At 38.7% G+C, this 22,211-nt stretch overlaps 1 protein-coding gene across 1 annotated transcript in view; it reads right to left on the reverse strand.

Annotated features, from left to right (window-relative positions):
- Positions 1-1,376: 1,376 nt before the first annotated feature.
- Positions 1,377-22,211, reverse strand: part of LOC121368424 — a 37,867-nt gene continuing 17,032 nt past the window's right edge. The window contains exons 5-14 of the mRNA XM_041493154.1: positions 21,719-21,803; positions 20,877-20,938; positions 19,836-19,889; positions 17,572-17,658; positions 14,795-14,871; positions 12,701-12,780; positions 11,146-11,331; positions 7,963-8,894; positions 4,851-4,897; positions 1,377-1,775 (exon numbers count right to left, since the gene is read on the reverse strand). Of these exons, the coding sequence (XP_041349088.1) occupies positions 1,706-1,775; positions 4,851-4,897; positions 7,963-8,894; positions 11,146-11,331; positions 12,701-12,780; positions 14,795-14,871; positions 17,572-17,658; positions 19,836-19,889; positions 20,877-20,938; positions 21,719-21,803 (1,680 nt within the window). The 3' untranslated portion in view covers positions 1,377-1,705. The remainder of the gene's footprint in view (positions 1,776-4,850; positions 4,898-7,962; positions 8,895-11,145; positions 11,332-12,700; positions 12,781-14,794; positions 14,872-17,571; positions 17,659-19,835; positions 19,890-20,876; positions 20,939-21,718; positions 21,804-22,211) is intronic.

Below are 22,211 nucleotides of genomic sequence, written 5' to 3' on the forward strand. Positions count from 1 at the left end.
CCCCCGTGTCGTTTTCTGGTGGTGTTTCTCTCACACAACTTTATGAAATAACTATATGTTAGACACTATTATAGCCGTAGTTAGTACACGTGTTGAGGTGTCATTAAACAAATATTACCTCCCTTTCTTTTTCTTAGTTTAATGGTTTACTTATTAACTACATTCATGCCGTTATTTACCACATTTCTCATTCACTAAAATAAATAACTATTGTAACAGGCCTGTGTAATTAGAACAGCATCTGGCTGTGCGAAATAACTGTCTGAATAAATTCAACATATACTGGCCAAATGACACGAAGGAAAAGGCGCTATTCAACGTTAACAAAGACTCGAGACCACGATAAAATTTCTATCAATATTACTTCAAGAGTTATGATTGCTAAAGAAATAAACCCTTGACTATATTGACCAAGACGCCATCTGGTGAGCAACACGTGGCCTCTTTGGAACATTCCTTTCGAAGGAGTAATATTTATATCATGTATTAATGAATACTATTAATATATTGTATTGTTCCTTTGCGCGCGTGTGTGTGTGAGAGAGAAAGAGAGGGATAGAGAGAGACAGAGAGAGAGAGAGAGAGAGAGAGAGAGAGAGAGAGAGAGAGAGAGAGAGAGAGAGAGAGAGAGAGAGGCACAGATTCTTAGAGACAGAGGTGCAGAGAGAAAGACAGGCAGAGATAAAAACGGACAGAGGCAAAGGGTCAGAGACAGACACATACACAGAGAAAGGAGTTAAAGGGAGAAAGATACACAAAAAATAGCTAGATAGAGACAGTTAGAGGGAGAAAGATATAGATAGACAGATAGAGAAGTAGAGCGAGAGACAAAGACAAAGAAACCGAGAAACAGAGTGATAGACATACAAAGAGCGACACAGAGAGAGAGAGAGAGAGAGAGAGAGAGAGAGAGAGAGAGAGAGAGAGAGAGAGAGAGAGAGAGAGAGAGAGAGAGAGAGAGAGAGAGACATAGACACTGATAGACAAAAATAGGCACACACATACATTCTTAGACAGAGAAAGACAGAGTGAAAAATACAGCAGCGAGATAGACGGATTCAGAGAGACAGTGACAGAGAGAGAGAAATACAATATAGAGACAGAAAATGATAGAGAAAGAGATACAGTGAGAGAGACAGAAAGACAGACACAGAGAGACATACGTACAGAATGACAAACGAACAATGAAGAGGAAGAGAAAGAGAGACAGCAAAAGAGAGAAAGCGAAAGAGAGAAAGCGAAAGAGTGGGCGGGGGAAGAGGATGATGGACTCTTCTGCCTTTTGGCAATCTAGTAGAACTGTTCTTCATCCACCCGATAATGGAAGATGTTCATTCGATAGATAAAGAAGCCATAAAACATCACACACAAAACACTTGTTTTTTTAATATTTAATATTTATCTTTACGAGGCCCTTATAAACAGTACAATCTTTGGCTTCGAGGATACGTTTTAAAGCACTTGGTTATCAAAAATATATTTCGTGAAACACCCAACAGGCTTGGATACGTCCCAATTGTTCGCCATTATGAAGGTCCATGTAGTCATTGTATTCTTAACTTCTTGACAACTATGGAAGGTTAACTTCCATCTGAGTTCATGTGGCCACTTTGACTACTTTTTTCCTCCTTTCTTGCTCGTAGTTTGTTCAAATCCAGTATATTTCCAGACAACACTATGTCCAATGCGTGCACACCAACATTACCTAGTAGAAAGCTGGCTTACGTTTCGGGTGGATTACTTCTGCTACTGGCAACTTGTCGCCTATCCATGGCCTACAAAATGAAACCACATATTTATTAAATCTTTAAATCACCTATCCAAGGTGTTCTTTAATATATAGATAAAAAAGATCGACATACAAATAACAATAACAAGAAGGAAAAAAAAACACACACACACACACATACATACAGTGACAGAGACACATACACACACAGTGACATACACACATACACACACACGGACACACACACGGACACACACACAGTGACAGACACACATAAACACACAGTGACAAACACACATAAACACACAGACAGACATACCCACAAACAGACACAAACACACACACTCTCACACACACACACACACACACACACACACACAAACACAAACATACACACATACACACACAACACACATATACATACATACATATATATATACATACACACATATACATTCATACATTCATACATACATACATACATACATACATACATACATACATACACACATACATACACACATACACATGTATCGGTGGCCTAGTGGTTACGGTAGTATTCTGGAAACTGCGGGCGATTCGATGTCTAAGGCTCGAATCCCAGCAACGGCATGAGAGACAATTTGTGAGGCAAAAAAGGAATTTTATCCCTAGCGCCCGTGCGTTTATATCTTTGTATGTAAAATGGACACGTATTATAATCACGTTCTTCAGTAATATATACATATACACCTTCATTTAAGATAAACAGGCTTCGTATATTCCGCCGAATATATCCACTCAGCAAGACTCTGTTGTGTTCTAATTATGTTTTGTCTTGTTTGGTTTTAACGCCCAATATCCCATGTGTATTTGTGTCTTGTTTGGTTTTAACGCCCAATATCCCATGTGTATTTGTGTCTTATTTGGTTTTAACACCCAGTATCCCATGTGTATTTGTGTCTTATTTGGTTTTAACACCCAGTATCCCATGTGTATTTGTGTCTTATTTGGTTTTAAAACCTAATATCCCGATGTGTATTTGTGTCTTATTTTGGTTTTAACACCAAATATCTCGATGTGTATTTGTGTCTTATTTGGTTTTAACACCTAATATCCCGATGTGTATTTGTGTCTTATTTGGTTTTAAAACCTAATATCCCGATGTGTATTTGTGTCTTATTTGGTTTTAACACTAATATCCCGATGTTTATTGTGTCTTTTTGGTTTTTAAACACTCAGTATCCCCAATGTATTTGGTGTCTTATTGGTTTTTAACACCTAATATCCCGATGTGTATTTGTGTCTTATTTGGTTTTAACACCCAATATCCCATGTGTATTTGTGTCTTATTTGGTTTTAACACCTAATATCCCGATGTTTATTTGTGTCTTATTTGGTTTTAACACCTAATATCCCGATGTGTATTTGGGTCTTATTTGGTTTTAACACCCAGTATCCCATGTGTATTTGTGTCTGATTTGGTTTTAAAACCTAATATCCCGATGTGTATTTGTGTCTTATTTGGTTTTAACACCAAATATCCCGATGTGTATTTGTGTCTTATTTGGTTTTAACACCTAATATCCCGATGTGTATTTGTGTCTTATTTGGTTTTAAAACCTAATATCCCGATGTGTATTTGTGTCTTATTTGGTTTTAACACCTAATATCCCGATGTTTATTTGTGTCTTATTTGGTTTTAACAACTAATATCCCGATGTGTATTTGTGTCTTATTTGGTTTTAACACCCAGTATCCCATGTGTATTTGTGTCTTATTTGGTTTTAAAACCTAATATCCCGATGTGTATCTGTGTCTTATTTGGTTTTAAAACCTAATATCCCATGTGTATTTGTGTCTTATTTGGTTTTAACACTCAGTATCCCATGTGTATTTGTGTCTTATTTGGTTTTAACACCTAATATCCCGATGTGTATTTGTGTCTTATTTGGTTTTAACACTCAGTATCCCATGTGTATTTGTGTCTTATTTGGTTTTAACACCTAATATCCCGATGTGTATTTGTGTCTTATTTGGTTTTAACACCCAATATCCCATGTGTATTTGTGTCTTATTTGGTTTTAACACCTAATATCCCGATGTTTATTTGTGTCTTATTTGGTTTTAACACCTAATATCCCGATGTGTATTTGGGTCTTATTTGGTTTTAACACCCAGTATCCCATGTGTATTTGTGTCTTATTTGGTTTTAACGCCCAATACCCGATGTGTATTTGTGTCTTATTTGGTGTTAACACCCAATACCCGATGTGTATTTGTGTCTTATTTGGTGTTAACGCCCAATACCCGATGTGTATTTATCTCTTATTTGGTGTTAACGCCCAATACCCGATGTGTATTTGTGTCTTATTTGGTGTTAACGCCCAATACCCGATGTGTATTTATCTCTTATTTGGTGTTAACGCCCAATACCCGATGTGTATTTGTGTCTTATTTGGTGTTAACGCCCAATAGCCGATGTGTGTTTGTGTCTTATTTGGTTTTAACACCCAATAGCCGATGTGTGTTTGTGTCTTATTTGGTTTTAACGCCCAGTACCCGATGTGTGTTTGTGTCTTATTTGGTTTTAACGCCCAGTACCCGATGTGTATTTGTGTCTTATTTGGTTTTAACGCCCAGTACCCGATGTGTATTTGTGTCTTATTTGGTTTTAACGCCCAGTACCCGATGTGTATTTGTGTCTTATTTGGTTTTAACGCCCAGTACCCGATGTGTATTTGTGTCTTATTTGGTTTTAACACCCAATACCCGATGTGTATTTGTGTCTTATTTTGTTTTAATACCTATTACCCGATGTGTATATGTCTTATTTCGTTTTAACACCCAATAGCCGATGTGTATTTTTGTCTTATTTCGTTTTAACACCAATTACCCGATGTGTATTTGTGTCTTATTTGGTTTTAACACCCAATACCCGATGTATATTTTCGTCTTATTTGGTTTTAACACCCAATACCCGATGTGTATTTTCGTCTTATTTGGTTTTAACACCCAATAGCCGATGTGTGTGGGATCCATTGAGGTAATGTATGCGTTCATATAACATGGCACCACAGCCACTGGCTCGTTCTGCCTTTAAAGAAAATCCACATCCACATTACATTAGCACACTGCTTACTTGTAATACATCCGTGGTGCGTTTTTCCTGTTTGAAGTAACAAACACCTATAAAATAGAATAAATACTTTAAAAAAATATAATTAATGTAATTTATACACTGAACAAAAAAACGAAAAACAAACTTTTTAATAAATGTTGTTTGGGGTGGGGTGGGGTGGGGGGTGGAGGGTTCGTGATAAAAATTAATTCCGTAACTAGACTGTCAAAATGGGCCTAAAATGTATTGAGAAGAATCTAGTAGCCGATAATTAATAAATCAATGTGCTTTAGTGGTGTCGTTAAACAAAACACACATTTATTTAACTCTGATAAAAAAAAAATTCAGCCCACTACAAAGCATAATAATATAAAACATAACTTGATTGTCTTCGATCTGCAGCACGTGGTATTTTATGTGTTATTTCACCTGATAGTATGTAGCACGGCCATCGGTTTTCCAGTTTTGAAGCATTGGTTGAAATAAGAAATACCTTAAAGGGACATTCCTGAGTTTGCTGCAATTTTTAAGATGTTATCGACTAACAGAGACTTTTTTTAAAGAGACATTCCTGAGTTTGCTGCACTTTTTAAGATGTTATCGACTAACAGAGACTATTTAACGATTGTAATCAGATATCAAATATATTTTTCTGCATAAAATATTAGTGGCTGTATATTAAAAGTGTTTCTGATCGTTCTAATTTTTATACTAGGTTAAATTTCATTTTATTTCCTAAAAAAACATTAAAAATTTGAAATTATTTGAAGACAAAATCCAGTTTGGGCTTCTTACAAATATTAAGACGACAAGAAACACATTGAATATACAGACACTGATATTCTAAACAAGAAAATATATTTAAAATGTAAGTTTAATTGTAGAAATATTTTTTTTAGTCGGAAACATCTTTCAATGCAGCAAACTCAGGAATGTCCCTTTAATGGATGTTTGTATATTGGTCTATAGTATGACTGATCGCACATCAGGCGGAAGTTTATGATTGTGCTACAACCCGCCACCAACTTCTTACAAACTGACTTTCGAATGTCTTTTTATTCAGTTAAAGGGCAGGATGGATCTCAGTGCTCTCCTGATGCGTGGTCGGTCTACCCATATGGCTATTTCTCGTTCTAGTAGTGTCGTTAAACAAAACAAAAATTTGTTTTGTTTAACGACACCACTAGAGCACACTGATTTATTAATCATCGACTATTGGATGTCAAGCATTTGGTAATTTTGACATATAGTCATAGAGAGGAAACCCGCTTTTTTTTCCATTAGTAGATAGGGATCTTTTACATGCACCATCCCACAGACAGGATAGCACATGCCACGGCCTTTGATATACCAGTCGTGGTGCACTGGCTGGAACGAGAAATAGCCCAATGGGCCCACCGACGGGGATCGATCCTAGACCGACAGCGTATCAGGCGTGCTATTTACCACTGGGCTACGTCCCGCCCCTTAAACAAAACAAACTTTAATTCAATTCATTTCATTTCATTTTAAAGGCATACTGTCACGGATTTAAGGACCATATTTCTCAAAAAAATTGATAATAAATAAAAATTACATTAATTGTTGGAAACCAAATCTAGCTATCGCATCACCTTAATTGAACCATGATGGAGTGAAATCCATGTCATCCCTCTCGGCAATTTTAGTTTTTGAATTATGGACCATTGCCATAATTCAAGTATTTTTACAAAATGTCATTAATAAATGACGTATGGTGGTTATGAAGATGGTTGAATAAAGTACATTTAGAGACAAATCAAATTATTTTTGTTCAGGTAATACTTTGTTAGATCATTAAATAGGTCAGTGGTCTGTGGCAATATGCCTTTAAACTATCGTATGCCCCATTCCTTGACGTTACGAGGTATACTTATAGATTACAATGGTCAAACTACGTGTAGGTAAGTGCCTTACCACGGCTCAACGCACATTTGCTTATGAGCGTTCGAAAAGACGACTTTCATTTTAATTTATTTATATTTAGGTTCTAGCACGCTGTCCAGGCAATAATACCCTTAAGCTATATAGCCATGCAAGCTATAACATAATAAAGGAGAAACCGGTGCAGTGACCTTTCTTCTGCTCACTTTGGTGTCACTATATTGGGATATGAACCGAGCATATCCCAGCTTTAGGGGTGGACCATAGCCCATTGGTAAAGGGTTCACTTGATGCGCAGTCGGTTTGGGATCGATCCCCGTCGGTGGGAGCATTGGACTATTTCTCGTTCTAGACTGGTGTAGTAAAGGCCGTGTTATGTACTATCCTGTCTATGGGATGGTGCATATAAAAGATCCCTTGTCACTTATGGAAACACAATGTAGCGGTTTCCTCTCTAAGACTAAATGTCAAAATTACCAAATGTTTGACATCCAATAGCCGATGATTTATAATCAATGTGCTCTAGTGGTGTCGTTAAACAAAACAAACAAATCACTCTGATGGTATATGAACCCAGCATGTGTGAGTCTTAATCCCGATTGATTAATCACCGCCTCAGTGATATCAGTAATTTTTAAAGAGAAAAGAAACCAGTAGCTCAGATATAAATGTGTCAACAGACGATGTACATGTAACTCATGAGGAAAAACTTCTAGGAAGTTAGAAGGCTCGATTCCCGTCGGTGAAACCTTTGGGTTTTGTCCCCACCACAAGCAATAGTTTACGCTGGTATATGCATACTAGTATACAAGACGAAAGTGAAGAAAAATAAATAAATAAATAAAAATCCACTAGATATCACACACACACACACACACACACACACACACACACAGAGAGAGAGAGAGAGAGAGAGAGAGAGAGAGAGAGAGAGAGAGAGAGAGAGGAGAGAGAGAGAGAGAGAGAGAGAGAGAGAGAGACAGACAGACAGACAGACAGACTTACACAGACACAGACACACACTCACACACACCTCCATCCATTAAATAGAAATAAATTCATTATATCCATCCTTTAAGCACTGGATTTCCGGGGTTCCTCTAATTCCAGGGAGCTTCACTAGCACCCCTTGATCTGCGCCTGTGAATATCAGTATGTAAAATAAACTAAGTAAACTAGTCTATTAAAAAAAATATATAAAAAAAATGTAAATGTTATATACGTTACGTACAGGTAGAGTGTAATTCTTTGGTGCTTCTATCGTGAAGGTTTTAGTTGTAAATGTCCTAGTTCTTCTTCCGCTTTCAGAAATGTTGCTGGTCTGTGCTGTATGCTCTGCTTTGGAATGCTTACTTCTCCCACTGGTCGGAGCTGTGCCAGTTCGGGCACCAGAACCTACACTCGTACGCGTCTGCGTGCCGCTGCCCAGTCTTGATCCACCTTGAACCACTCGTGTCTGACTCGCAGGAATCGGGTGTGACCAGAAACTGGAGCACGTACTAATACTGTGGTCGACCGGCTGTACCCAAGTGCTAGAAGTCTTGCTGGAACACTCATGAATGTGACAGTTCAGCAGATCAGTGTTCCTGGGACTTAGACTGTCCTGGTCTGAACGTGTCTGCGAAGCAGAAAGTCTTCCTGAGCTGCCATGAGCACCTGTGCGTATCAGAGTATCAGAATCTTTATTTGGACGATTCTGATCTGTTTGTGATTGATAGCTGGAACCATTACTCGCGACAGCCCTAACCTGATGCGCCTGGCCATCCGTACTTCTGGGACTCCAGCTATTCTGAGTCTGAGCTGTGCGTGTCGAGGCATCATAACTAGTCTTAGCTGGATGTATCCGGACATCTGGAATCCTAGGACTTAGACCAGCTTGAGCTGTTCGCGTTCGGTTGTCCGAATTTCTGCGAGGACCATCGTGAACTGTGCGTGTCTGCTGCTCGTGGGATTTGTTGGGATGCAGCTGGTTGCCGGGACTTCTGCTTGCTGTATCCCTGATTGAGTGACTTCGAGCATCAGGACTCCTGGTGCTCAGGTTGTCCTGGGAGCTGCACGACTCGTCCTGGAACATGCTGACCGACGCGTCACAGCAACTGTTAGAGGTAGTACGGCCCTGTATGGCGCTGGTTTGGTCACGTTTCCTAACCTTAGCAACTAATGCTGTGAAAAACAAATAAGAGTAAACAAAATAACAATTTCATATAAGATGTTGTTTTTTGTTTGTTGTTTTTTTAACAAGAACCTTGGTCTGGTGCCTATTGTAAAACAGTGAAACCCTTTTTTTTTTTTTAAAACATGTTCTCAAGCCAAGGTACCATTCGGTATAGCATACTGCATTTCGTAGTGTGTAAATGTAGTATGCTATACTGAAAAAAGGCAGTTTATTAATGGAAATGCAATAAATCCGAAAATTTGTAAAATCTCTAAAATCAACATATTTATGGAATTGGAAATAAAATAAATAAATATTTATTGCAATTTGACACTTTTATTGGGAAACGACCCTTTTAAAAAAAGCATTATCGTGTCGTTTTGTAGTAATGGAAACGCAATAATTAAAAATATATTTTTGCAATTCGGGACTTGTATTGCAAAGCGACACTCTACAAACCTTGGCTTGCGAATTTGTTTCAAAACCGGACCCTCTGTGAACCGGAATTCCTTCAAAATCGAACGTTTGTCACGGTCCCTTTTTAAATATTCAGTATTAGTATAGAAAAGAACCTCTCTATACCGGATACCCCCCTTAAAACTTGAATTTTTATGAAAAAGAAAGGAAATGAATGTTTGTTTTACGACACCTCAAGCACATTTTACAAAATGGTTCGTTAGTATGGTAATTACGACATTATAGTCTAGATCTGGATGAGAAACCCGCTGCCGTTGCACTTTCCAGCAAACATATTTGAGGCTATCCTCAATGTAAGTATGTATCCATATTATACTTCCAGTAAATACATATCTATACAAAACTGGCTATATTTCTCCTCCAATGTGTAGTTTTTGTGATTTAGAACTTGGTACAATGACTCATTTGTTTTGGGAATACGCATTAGTCAACTCTATCTGGACAGATATTTAAAACTGGATTTATATAAAAATTGGTAGTAATATTAAATTTAATAAACAAAATGTTACTCTTGGTTTTTTAACTAGAAATAATGATCCAGTTAATGCAATTGTTCTGGTTACTAAACACTTATTATTCAAAAGTCATTACAATGCATATGTACTCAATTTAAACTGGATTCAAAACGAGTTGACTGATTACTATTATATAACAAAGACTATTGCTTTTTGTTCTTGTAATTGTGATAGATTCACCAATTGTGGTCAATTTATTTAAAATGTAGGGTTTGTTTTTGGTTTTTTAGCCCGAATATTGAGTATATAATTGGCTTCTATTGTTGTTTTTATCTTTTTGTCTTTTTTATGGGGAGAGAGGAGAAAGGAAATTGATACATTAAATCTTCATGTAACTATGTATTGCATTTATGTATGTGGATATCATGTTGATAAAAATGGAGGAAAAAAATGTGTTCCAGTGTGAGCCTTGCCACGCCCCAACTAAAGTTTGCCGTGATAGCCACGGGTTACATGTAGTACCAGCGGCCTCGGTGGTGTCGTGGTTAAGCCATCGGACATACGTCTGGTAGGTACAGGGTTCGCAGTCCGGACCGGCTCCCACCCAGAGCGCGTTTTAACGACTCAGTGGGTAGGTGTAATACCACTGCACCCTCCTCTTCTCTCTGTCTGTCTGTCTGTCTCTCTCTCTCTCTCTCTCTCTCTCTCTCTCTCTCTCTCTCTCTCTCTCTCTCTCTCTCTCTCTCTCTCTCTCTCTCTCTCTCTCAATCTCTCTCTTTCTCTCTCTCTCAATCTCTCTCTCTCTCTCTCTCTCTCTCTCTCTCTCTCTCTCTCTCTCTCTCTCTCTCTCTCTCTCTCTCTCTCTCTCTCTCTCTCTCTCTCTCTCTCTCTCTCTCTCTCTCTCTCTCTCTCTCTCTCTCTCTCTCTCTCTCTCAATCTCTCTCTTCTCTCTCTCTCTCTCTCTCTCTCTCTCTCTCTCTCTCTCTCTCTCTCTCTCTCTCTCTCTCTCTCTCTCTCTCTCTCAATCTCTCTCTTTCTCTCTCTCTCTCTCTCTCTCTCTCTCTCTCTCAATCTCTCAATCTCTCTCTCTCTCTCTCTCTCTCTCTCTCTCTCTCTCTCTCTCTCTCTCTCTCTCTCTCTCTCTCTCTCTCTCTCTCTCTCTCATTTCCTCACCAACTTATCAACTTATCAACTAACAACTAACCCACTGTCCTGAACAGACAGCCCAGATAGCCGAGGTGTGTGTGTGCCCAGGACAGCGTCTTTGAATCTTAATTGGATATAAGCACGGAAATAAGTTGAAATAAAAATGAAATGCATCGAGTACCTAGATAGTACTCCATGGACGTTTTGGGTCTCGCCACATGTTTTCTCACCGCCTCGCCGTAGTCGAGACGCCGCCGTGTGGACAGTTTGCTGTGGGTACTATACGACGTGCCACACCGGAACGGCTTGGGCGACATCTTGACGTTGCTGGAGCCGGACATCGATGACCTGTTGTACTCAGGATTTTCTGAAAATGAAATAAGTTTCTGTGGGGTTTTTTCTCTCTCATTAAGACCGGCCTCGGTGGCGCAGTGGTTAAGCCATCGGACTACATGCTGGTAGGTACAGGGTTCGCAGCTCGGTACCGGCTACAACCCAGAGCGAGTTCTTAATGGGTAGGTGTAAGGCCACTACACCTTCTCTCTCTCTCTCTCTCTCTCTCTCTCTCTCTCTCTCTCTCTCTCTCTCTCTCTCTCTCTCTCTCTCTCTCTCTCTCTCTCTCTCTCTCACACACTAACTACTAACCAATTAACAACTAACCCACTGTCCGTTACAGACAGCCCAGATAGCTGAGGTGTGTGTGCCTAGGACAGCGTGTTTGAACCTTAATCGGATATAAGCATGAAAATAAGTTGAAATGAATGAAGTTTCTTTAAGGTCAATGTCATTGTTAATGCAAAGGTCAAGATTAAATATGCTAATTTGTTCGTTAAAATTAATGAAAATATTGTTTCAGTAGGTCAGACGTTTGTCAAAATAAAGTTATAGCTATAAGTTTGTTTCGTTTAACGGGAACGTGTGAAGCGTTGTTAAAGGGACCGTCCTCAGTTTGCTACCATTGTAACATGATTCCGACTAACAGAGCATTGTTTAACAGCTACAATGTTTAAAATGTCAGTGTTTGTACATACTATGTATTCCTAGTTATCCTGTTTATAATAACTCAACACTGGCGTAGAAAGCGGGGGGTGTCAAGGGGGCATATGCATATATTTGCTTTATAATAGTGTAAAAGTGTGTAAATATAAAAATGTGCCCCTCCCCCCCCCCCCCCCCCCCCCCCACACACACACAAACACACACACTTTTTGACACCTTCCTACGCTCGTGCTCAAGTACAAAAAAAAGGTATATTAGGGAGTGAAAATAACTTTGAGCTACTGCATATATAGAAACTAATACTCTAAACAATAAACTCTATTCAAGGTGTAACTTTAAATTGTTAAATATATATATATTTAAATATTATTGGCGGATCTGGAGGGGGATCATAGTGGTCGCGTATTTTTGTAAAAAAAAAAAACATTCATCATCCACAATATACAACATTAAATTGCCTTGAATACACGTCTTTGAGAATATTTATATCTCATCTTCCGGGAAGCATGCACACGAACATCCCCTGTCCTCCACCCACAACCCACACACACCTACAGATTTGGGTGCTCGGCTCATTTGGCCAACTCAAACATGTCCTTTTTATAATTGTGTGACACACACAAACACGCCCTTTACAATATTCTGGATCCGCTCCTGAATTAGTCACAATGATTCCAAACTCAGGACAGTCCCTTTAAAACGTGTATGAAATAGGCGTAAGAAGTTGAGTGTCTCACCAATTTGATTTTTGTTGGGTTTGTTGGGCGTTAGGTTAATATCGGTGATCGAGTGAGGCACATTCAGCGAAAAGAAAAACCTGAAACAAAAACTCAAGTGTTAAAGGAAGGAAATGTTTTATTTAACGACGCACTTAACACATTTTATTTACGGTTATATGGAAGAAAATGTTTTATTTAACGACACACTCAACACATTTTATTTACGGTTATATGGCGTCAGACATATGGTTAAGGACCACACAGATAGTGAGAGAGAAAACCTGCTGTCGCTATTCATTTCGATTAGAAGCAAGGGATCTTTTATATGCGCCATCCAACAAACAGGATAGTACATACCACAGCCTTTGTTACACCAGTTGTGTAGAACTGGCTGGAACGAGAAATAGCCCAATGGGTCTACCGACGGAGATCGATCTTGGATCGACCAGTGTCTGACTGATATTTAATAAGATTACTGGTTAAATAAATAAACTCCAGTGAATATATACCAGTCAGATTTGTAGCTGTAATAAGAATATGAGAAAGAAAATAATACATTAATGACTGAGCCATCGGGCATAAGGCTGGTATGTACAGGGTTCGCCTCCTGGTACTGGCCCACACCCAGAGCGAGTTTCAACGACTTAATGACCACTACACCAACTTCTCTCTTCTCTCTGCTTCTCTCTCTTCTCTCTCTCTCTCTCTCTCTCTCTCTCTCTCTCTCTCTCTCTCTCTCTCTCTCTCTCTCTCTCTCTCTCTCTCTCTCTCTCTCTCTCTCTCTCTCACTCACTAACTAACTAACTAATCAGTAACCCACTGTCCTGGACAAGGTCGAAACAGATTGAAATCGTGGGGGAAATTGGAAAGTTGTTTTATATTAAGATAATGAGAACGACAGTAAAAAAAGGTGACAGATGAATGAAAGTGCGAGCTAGCTTTGATGGGACTTGAACCACTGTCGTCCGCTTGGTTGTCCAGTACCTCACCCAGTTTAGTATCCTAGTATTTCAATGCTCTAATAAAACTTTTCGTCACAAGTTGTACCTTACGTGTCGGCAGCAAAGTTTGTTTTGTTTAACGACATCACTAGAGCACTTGTTTTGTATTAATCATCAGCTATTTGATGTCAAACCTTTTGTAAAGGCTCTAGACGTACCTTTTTATAAACAAATGAAACACAATACAAATTAAATCCTGAGATGTGTATGCTATTTTCTGGAGTAAAAAAAAAACAGAAGTGAAATTCTCAGGGAGGCAACTGCCCCCCCCCCCCCCCCGGAGGGTACGGCCTTGGTCTCATTTAGACTGGTTGCGGCGTGTGCGTGGGGTCCGACTGTTGCGTCTGATGTGTCTGTCGCTTGCGTTTTGGACATATACATAATATGAGCTTTATTTTAACATATAGTCTTAGAGAGGGAACCCCGCTATTTTTTCCATTAGGAGCAAGGCATCTTTTATATGCACCATTCCTATGACAGGATAGCACATGCCACGGCCTTTGGTATACCAGCAGGCGGGACGTAGCCCAGTGGTAAAACGTTCGCTTGATGCGCGGTCGGTCTAGGATCGATCCCCGTCGGTGGACTAATTCGGCTATTTCTCGTCCCAGCCAGTGCTCCACAATTGGTGTAACAGAGGCCGTGGTATGCACTATCCTGTCTGTGGGATGGTGCATATAAAAGATCCCTTGCTGCTAATAAAAAAAGAGTAGCCCATGAAGTGGAGACAGCGGGTTTCCTCTCTCAATATCTGTGTGGTCCTTAACCATATGTCTGACACCATATAACCATAAATAAAATGTGTTGAGTGCGTCGTTAAATATAACATTTCCTTCATTCCTGGTATACCAATTGTGGTTCACCGACTAGAACGAAATTTGGGTACATATTGTGATGATAGCGATGAAGGGTTTAACTCTACCAAATTTGGGATTTCCATATAGTCTATTAATAAAACCGTTTTAAAACAAAAAGATCCTAATACATGTATATGTAATTTGTTGTGAGCACAGATGTATATTCTTTATGTTGTCTAAATAATACATTAATTACTCGTCTTTTTAAAAATAAGATTTAATGATTCCCTATTGTACTTATTGTTATAAGATACCTGTCGAAGAACTCCATGATTCTGGGATGGTTGAAACTTGTGACAGTGTGAAAGGATTCCATATTACCTTGTTCTGTCTAGAAAAACAAACAAATCATATATACCAACAGTTATATTAACAGGTATTTTTTATATTATGTTAATCACAGGGGTCGAAATTGGCTGTACTTTCTGATGGATATTCTGTCCGACAAGCCTTAAATTCTGCCAGTCCGAATAAACCCAATCCGGACCAAACGTTCCGACGAGACGACAGGTGAAAAAACACTCCCGGTCCGTGGTGACGTTGACCGGGGGACGGTCGGGACGGCATTATTTCGACACCTGTGTTAATTAAATTGAACATATAAACACTTACACACATGTACACACACAGGGGTAAAACGAGTATACACAGAGGGTAAAACGAGTATATATGGAGACATACCCAAATATTTTTGCAGATTTTTGCAAATTATAAAAAAAAAAACCCAAAAAACCCACCAGCATATCTACGTTCTGTATATAATTAATAATAATAATAATAATAATAATAATAATAATAATAATAATAATATTGTGGCTATCAAGACTATTACTCAGCTTTTTCTAGCAAATTGTTTTTAATTCACAACTAATTTAAGACATAATAATTCAGTAAATAAATAAATAAATAAATAAACAAATAGGAAAACGATCATAAATTTACTGCATTGGATTGGATAACATAATAACGTCCAATTAAGGTTCAAGCACAATCTATGATTTAAATGTACTAAAAAAAAATTTTTTTAAATAGTATCAACCTCTCAGGAATTAACTAAAGGAAGACAACTCTGTTGAACTAGACTTTGATGAAACATCACGAGTTGTATCCCTTGAAGCTTAACGTATTTAGTGAACGGGGAAAACTTTTTGTAATGACGAATCTATGTTCTGTAAGAAAGCTTTAGAGAGTTTTGTTAATTAGGCCCCAGATTTTTTTTGATTTTTTTTGTTTTAAAAATGATACAGCAAACAGAAATATCTTATTAAATCTTATTTCAATACTACAAATACATGAACGCAGACTTCTGTAGTATGTAAAGTTACTTGACATTTTTATTGTTTAATAATAAAAAATTGTACATGTGGTATTCTATCACTTGTAAATGGGTATACATTTATAACAATATGGTATGAAATTGGCTTGTAATGCACGCATCATTAAACGGCGATGTCTTTTGGCAGAAGAACAAACATGCACAGTCGGGTTCTGGATGTCCCGGATGTCAGTAACTCAAATTAATTATAGTGCATATATATATATATCGTGTATAATAATTGCCAAAAAATTAAAGTGCTAAATGTTATATCATCAGAGTGCCAAACACCAATCCAAATTCAAGGTGAAAAATTAAGCATGCATACAGTTTATAATTAGTATAATAAATAACACTGGAAAACACAAGTTTGATAGATCATTAATTAATAATCATGAGTGCCTAGTTCACGCAGATGGTGATCACGTGACAATGATATTATCTCACGTGACAGTGATATTATCTCACGTGACTGATATTATCTCACGTGACAGTGATATTATCTCACGTGACAGCGATATTATCTCACGTGACTGATATTATCTCACGTGACAGCGATATTATCTCACGTGACTGATATTATCTCACGTGACAGCGATATTATCTCATGTGACAGTGATATTATTTCACGTGACAGTGATATTATCTCACGTGACAGTGATATTATCTCACGTGATAGTGATATTATCTCACGTGACTGATATTATCTCACGTGAAAGTGATATTATCTCATGTGACTGTGATATTATCTCATGTGACAGTGATATTATCTCACGTAATAGTGATATTATCTCATGTGACAGTGATATTATCTCACGTGATAGTGATATTATCTCACGTGACTGATATTATCTCACGTGAAAGTGATATTATCTCATGTGACTGTGATATTATCTCACGTGACAGTGTTTACATGTAAGAATGGTATTCATTGGTGCAAATGTGAAGCAGACTAGAAAATGTTAAAGCATGTTAACTTACTCTGCCGCGTAGTTCAATTATGTTCGTCCATTTCGCACTTTTCTTCAGAACAAAATACATTGCATCAATGATAATTTGGCTAAACGTACATGCTCAAAAATGCGGGAATCGTCAACGTATCCAAATTAACTGTTTATCTATTTAAACATTCTAGCAATATGTACACCTATACATTATGTAATCATAAAATCAACGCAAAGGGGAAGATATCTTAATTTTGCAATGAAACTTAACACTATCTAGAACATCGCAATAAAATGCCTTAATTTGATTTATCAAAATACCAATGTCATTTGGGGTGTGGGTGTTATTTTCTGGAATATGCAAACAGGTCATGATTTTATTCGAATATCTTGACACTTATGATAACATACATTAATTTTGTTAAAACTAACACTAAAGATTAAATGTTTTATCAAGTTCAGTATTTTTCACAAATGTTTTTATCAGAGTATGAAATATTGATGTTTTCTTCATGTTTTACAAAATGTCCATTTCGTCGAAATCGTCAAATACGAAACAACGTGTTGTTAAAATAATAATCGACTTGTTACTTATTACACCATGAACTGTGGCAACTCTGTGAATTGTTCCAAGACTTTGGAGTCCGTGGCATGTTCCTCTGTTGATACATACCAAGAACCCCCGTTTACTGTTATGTTTAAAAGACACAATCCTTGAACAGAAGCAACAGAACTTTTCTAAGGGATCTCCGTACAGTAGGACAGTACTTACCGGGGGCCGTGTGAGCGCGTCACGGATCATGATGGCGCAGATGTGGTTTGGATTGGCCTTCAGTGCCAGGTCTGTGTCTTTTAATGCCTGCAGTAACGAAATACAATGACAATATAACTACCATAATCACAATGTGTCTACCGTTTTGCTCGTAGACTGCCATCAAATGTGTTTGTTTTGTTTTTTTAAATGAGAAAATCGATTGCCTGATTTCTTCCCATTTCTCTTAATGTTTTCCTTTTGTTCATTCTCCATGAATAAAAAAGGTAGATAAAATGTCACTTAGCTTTTGGAAGGAAGGCAATGTTTTATTTAACGACGTACTCTTAACACATTTTACTTACGGTTATATGGTGTCGGACTTATGGTTAATGACCACACAGATATTGAGAGAGGAAGCTTGTTGTCGCCACTTCGTGGGCTACTCTTTTCGATTAGCAACTACGGTTATTTTATATGCATCATCGCACAGACAGGATAGCACATACCACGGTCTTTGATATACCAGTTGTGGAGCACTGGCTGGAACGAGAAATATCCCAATGGGCCCACCGATAGGAATCGATCCTAGATCGATTGCGCATCAGGCGAGCGCTGTACCATTGAGCTACGTCCTTCCCCTTTAGCTTTTGGCGTCTCATTGCTTTTACTTACAATTTTGAATCTGTTGCTATTTTAATGACATTAATTGAATGTGATATATATTCATATACATCTATATATAATGTGTGTGAAATATTAAAACTACTATTAGCCAAATCCATATTCAGTATGGTTATCACTTTGTTGATGGGTGTTGGGGGTTGTTGGGGTTTGGAGGTGGGGGTTGGGGTGGGGGAAATGGGGGTGGGGGTTGGTGGACATCTGATATATCATACTTTTTGTAAAAAAAAAAAAATGTATATCTGGTTTTATAGGCGAAATCCGTCTGTTGTTGATTTATTTAGTATAGCTTTTAATGTTCAGTGTGTATGATTTCGTCGTAAATATATATATAGCACGAAAAGTACAACCAAACTTCTTTAGAAAGGGCATTGGCGTAATCAGGATTTTGCCAGATACATTGGTGGAGGAGGACACCCACCCTGTCTACGAGTCGACAGACAAATACAAAAGGTGGTGGTGGAAAAGAGGTGTGATTGGGGGTGCATGGACCTCATAACCCCCACCCCCTCCAGCTACGCCAGTGACAAAGATTGTTTCTACACAATTTGACTTCATACAGTTAAACCGGCCTCGGTGGCGTCGTGGTAGGTCATCGGTCTACAGGCTGGTAGGTACTGGGTTCGGATCCCAGTCGAGCCATGGGATTTTTAATCCAGATACCGACTCCAAACCCTGAGTGAGTACGCCGCAAGGCTCAATGGGTAGGTGTAAACCACTTGCACCGACCAGTGATCCATAACTGGTTCAACAAAGGCCATGGTTTGTGCTGTCCTGCCTGTGGGAAGCGCAAATAAAAGATCCCTTGCTGCTAATCGGAAGAGTAGCCCATGTAGTGGCGACAACGGGTTTCCTCTCAAAATCTGTGTGGTCCTTAACCATATGTCTGACGCCATATAACCGTAAATAAAATGTGTTGAGTGCGTCGTTAAATAAAACATTTTTTTCTTTCTTTCTTTCATACAGTTAAGGGGGGGGGGGGGGGGGCGCGGGACGTAGCCCAGTGATAAAGCGATCGCTTGATGAGCGGTCGGTTTGGGATAGATCCCCGTCGGTGGGCCCACTGGGCTATTTCTCGTTCCAGCCAGTGCACCACGACTCGTATATCAAAGGCCGTGGTATGTGCTATCCTGTCTGTGGGATGGTGCATATAAAAGATCCCTTGCTACTAATGGAAAAATGTAGCGGATTTCCTCTTGAAGACTATATGTCAAAATTGCCAAATGTTTGACATCCAATAGCCGATAATTAATAAATCAATGTGCTTTGGTGGTGTCGTTAAACAAAACAAACTTCTTCTTCTTCTTCTTCATACTGTTAAAGCTGCAATCTCGCATAAATCATGTGACATTGTTTACTTATGCAAACCACGTGCAAACTAGTACTGATAATGTACATACAAAGGGCGGACCCAGGAACTATTTAGAGAGGGGACCAAGAACAACGGTCACATGGGTAAACTCCTGGAAATGGCACTTCAATAAAAGTTTGGTAATTTGTGAAAAGAGAATTGTAACCAAATTATTAAGATCAAGGAGAGTTTGAGTTCTTAAAGGGGACGGGTACCCCTGGTCCCTTCCCTTGGAACCGCCCATGCATACCAATGCTCGCTCATCCCTGGATCCTCTCACTAAGGCTCGGACACAGAAAACATCCTGTAAAAATAACGAATATTAACATTGCAGTTAAAGTATTATCATAGCTTTACACTTATAAAGATTCAATATAAATTGTTAATTGTCTTTATATTTGAAAATTATTTATTTCATATTATGAACCAAAATAACACGGCAGCAACTTCAATACACTCGGTGAGTAAGGAATTTATTTTCTTTTGCGATTACAAATGATAATCGTGACGTCATATAGTGATAATAATCGATCATACACAATAATTGAACCCATTATATATCGGTAAATTCGAATACCAAAAGCAAATTTTAGTGTTTTCATGTATATCTGTCGTTCTGTTTGTCTCTCAGACAATGTATTGCTTTCTAAACTGGTTTTAAATTGTGATTTCAGCTAATAAATATTACATAGCTATATATTGGGCCCTCCACCACATTCTAAATCCGTGTCATGTCAACTGTTCATTTCCTGTAACTGTTTCTCCCTGTTCGTGTCTTCTAGTGTGATATCTAACCTGCGTTCAGCGGTAGTGAGTAACGGTCGCTAATTATTTGATTGGTGTTCTGTCTCGCTGAACGCAGTCCTGGTTGGGTTTTGGTTTTGTTTTTGTTTGTTGGGTTTTTCTTTTTTTTTCTTGGGTTTTTTCTTCTTCTTTTTTTTGGGGGGAGGGGGGGTTCTGTTGTGGGGGTTTTTTTTTGGGGGGAGGGGGTATTGGGGTTGTTTGTTGTGTTTTTTTGTTTTTGTTTTTGTTGTTGTTGGTAGTAGTGGTGGTGGTGGTGGTGGTGGTGGTGGTGGTGGTGGTGGCGGTGGTGGATTTGTTTTGGTTTGTTTTGGTTTGTGGGGAGATGGTGGTGGATGTTTTTGTTTTGTTGTTGTTGTTTGGGTTTTTTGGTATTGTTATTGTTGGGGGTTTTGTGGGTTGTTGTTGTTTTTAATTTGGTTTTTTGGAGGTTTTTTAATTGTGTTTAGTTTTTTGGGGGTGTTGTTTTTGGGGGCGGGTAAATACTTACCGAATTGCCACTGTCGAGTACTACTGCTCGCTCTGCATCTCTGAGTGCCTCGTTCTTTTTATCTACAAACAAACAAACTCAGCAATTTCAGGAATTCGGCTCGACAGAAAATTCTCTTAGCACTTATTTTAAAAATGTATAATATAGCAAAGGGCAGCAGTGTAAATAAATATTTATCGACCGCATGGTGTCGGTTTCTCGCTCAGTGCGTGTCATGGAGAGCTAGCATGAGGTACGAATGGTCACAAGATCGAACCTCCTGTGCCGACTTATTTGGGGGGTTTTCCATTGTAACTAATGCTTCTTGATTGATATATCAAAAGTTGCGGTATATCATATATTTTTCTTTGCGACATCATACCTGTTCACAATTGTATATCATACATGTAAACAATACCTGTTAACATATCTGTTCACTGCTGAATATCATATCTGTTGTATATCACACCCGTTCACTGTTGGATATTATACAAGTGCAAGGAAGGAAATGGTTTATTTAACGACGCATTCAACACATTTTATGTACGGTTATATGGCGTCGGACATATGATTAAGGGCATATGATTACGGGCAACAAAAATATTGAGGGAGGAAACCTGATGTCGCCACTTCATCGGTTACTCTTTTCGATTAGCAGCAAGGTGTATTTTATATGCACCATCACATAGATAGGATAGCACATACCACTGCCTTTAGATGTACTAGTCGTGGTGCACTGGCTAGAGCGAGAAATAGCCCAATGGGCCCACTAACAGGGATCGATCCCAAACAGACCGCGCATCAAGCGAGCGCTTTACCAATGGGCTACGTTTCGTCCTCTATTTCAAAGCTGTATAACATACCTATTTGACAGTAAGCGAACGCTCGTCTGCAGTGCATGGGAGTCATCAAACATGAGGACTGGACACAATCCGCTACGCAGGTTCCCTAAAATATTAAAACAGGTCAATAACAAGCTCATTATGGGGCCGTTCGCTCATTTTCACATGTAAATAACAAGCTCATTTAGGGGCCGTTCGCTCATTTTTACATGTAAATAACAAGCCCATTTAGGGGCCGTTCGCAGATTTTCACGAAGAAGGAAATGTTTTATTTAACGACGCACTCAACACATTTTATTTACGGTTATATGGCGTCAGACATATGGTTAAGGACCACACAGATATTGAGAGAGGAAACCCGCTGTCGCCACTTCATGGGCTACTCTTTTCGATAAGCAGCAAGGGATCTTTTATATGCACCATCCCACAGACAGGGTAGTACATACCACGGCCTTTGATATACCAGTCGTGGTGCACTGGCTGGAACGAGAAATAACCTAATGGGCCCACCGAC

This window comes from Gigantopelta aegis, chromosome 3 (genome assembly GCF_016097555.1).
Source record: "Gigantopelta aegis isolate Gae_Host chromosome 3, Gae_host_genome, whole genome shotgun sequence".
Taxonomy (NCBI): Eukaryota; Metazoa; Mollusca; class Gastropoda; order Neomphalida; family Peltospiridae; genus Gigantopelta; species Gigantopelta aegis.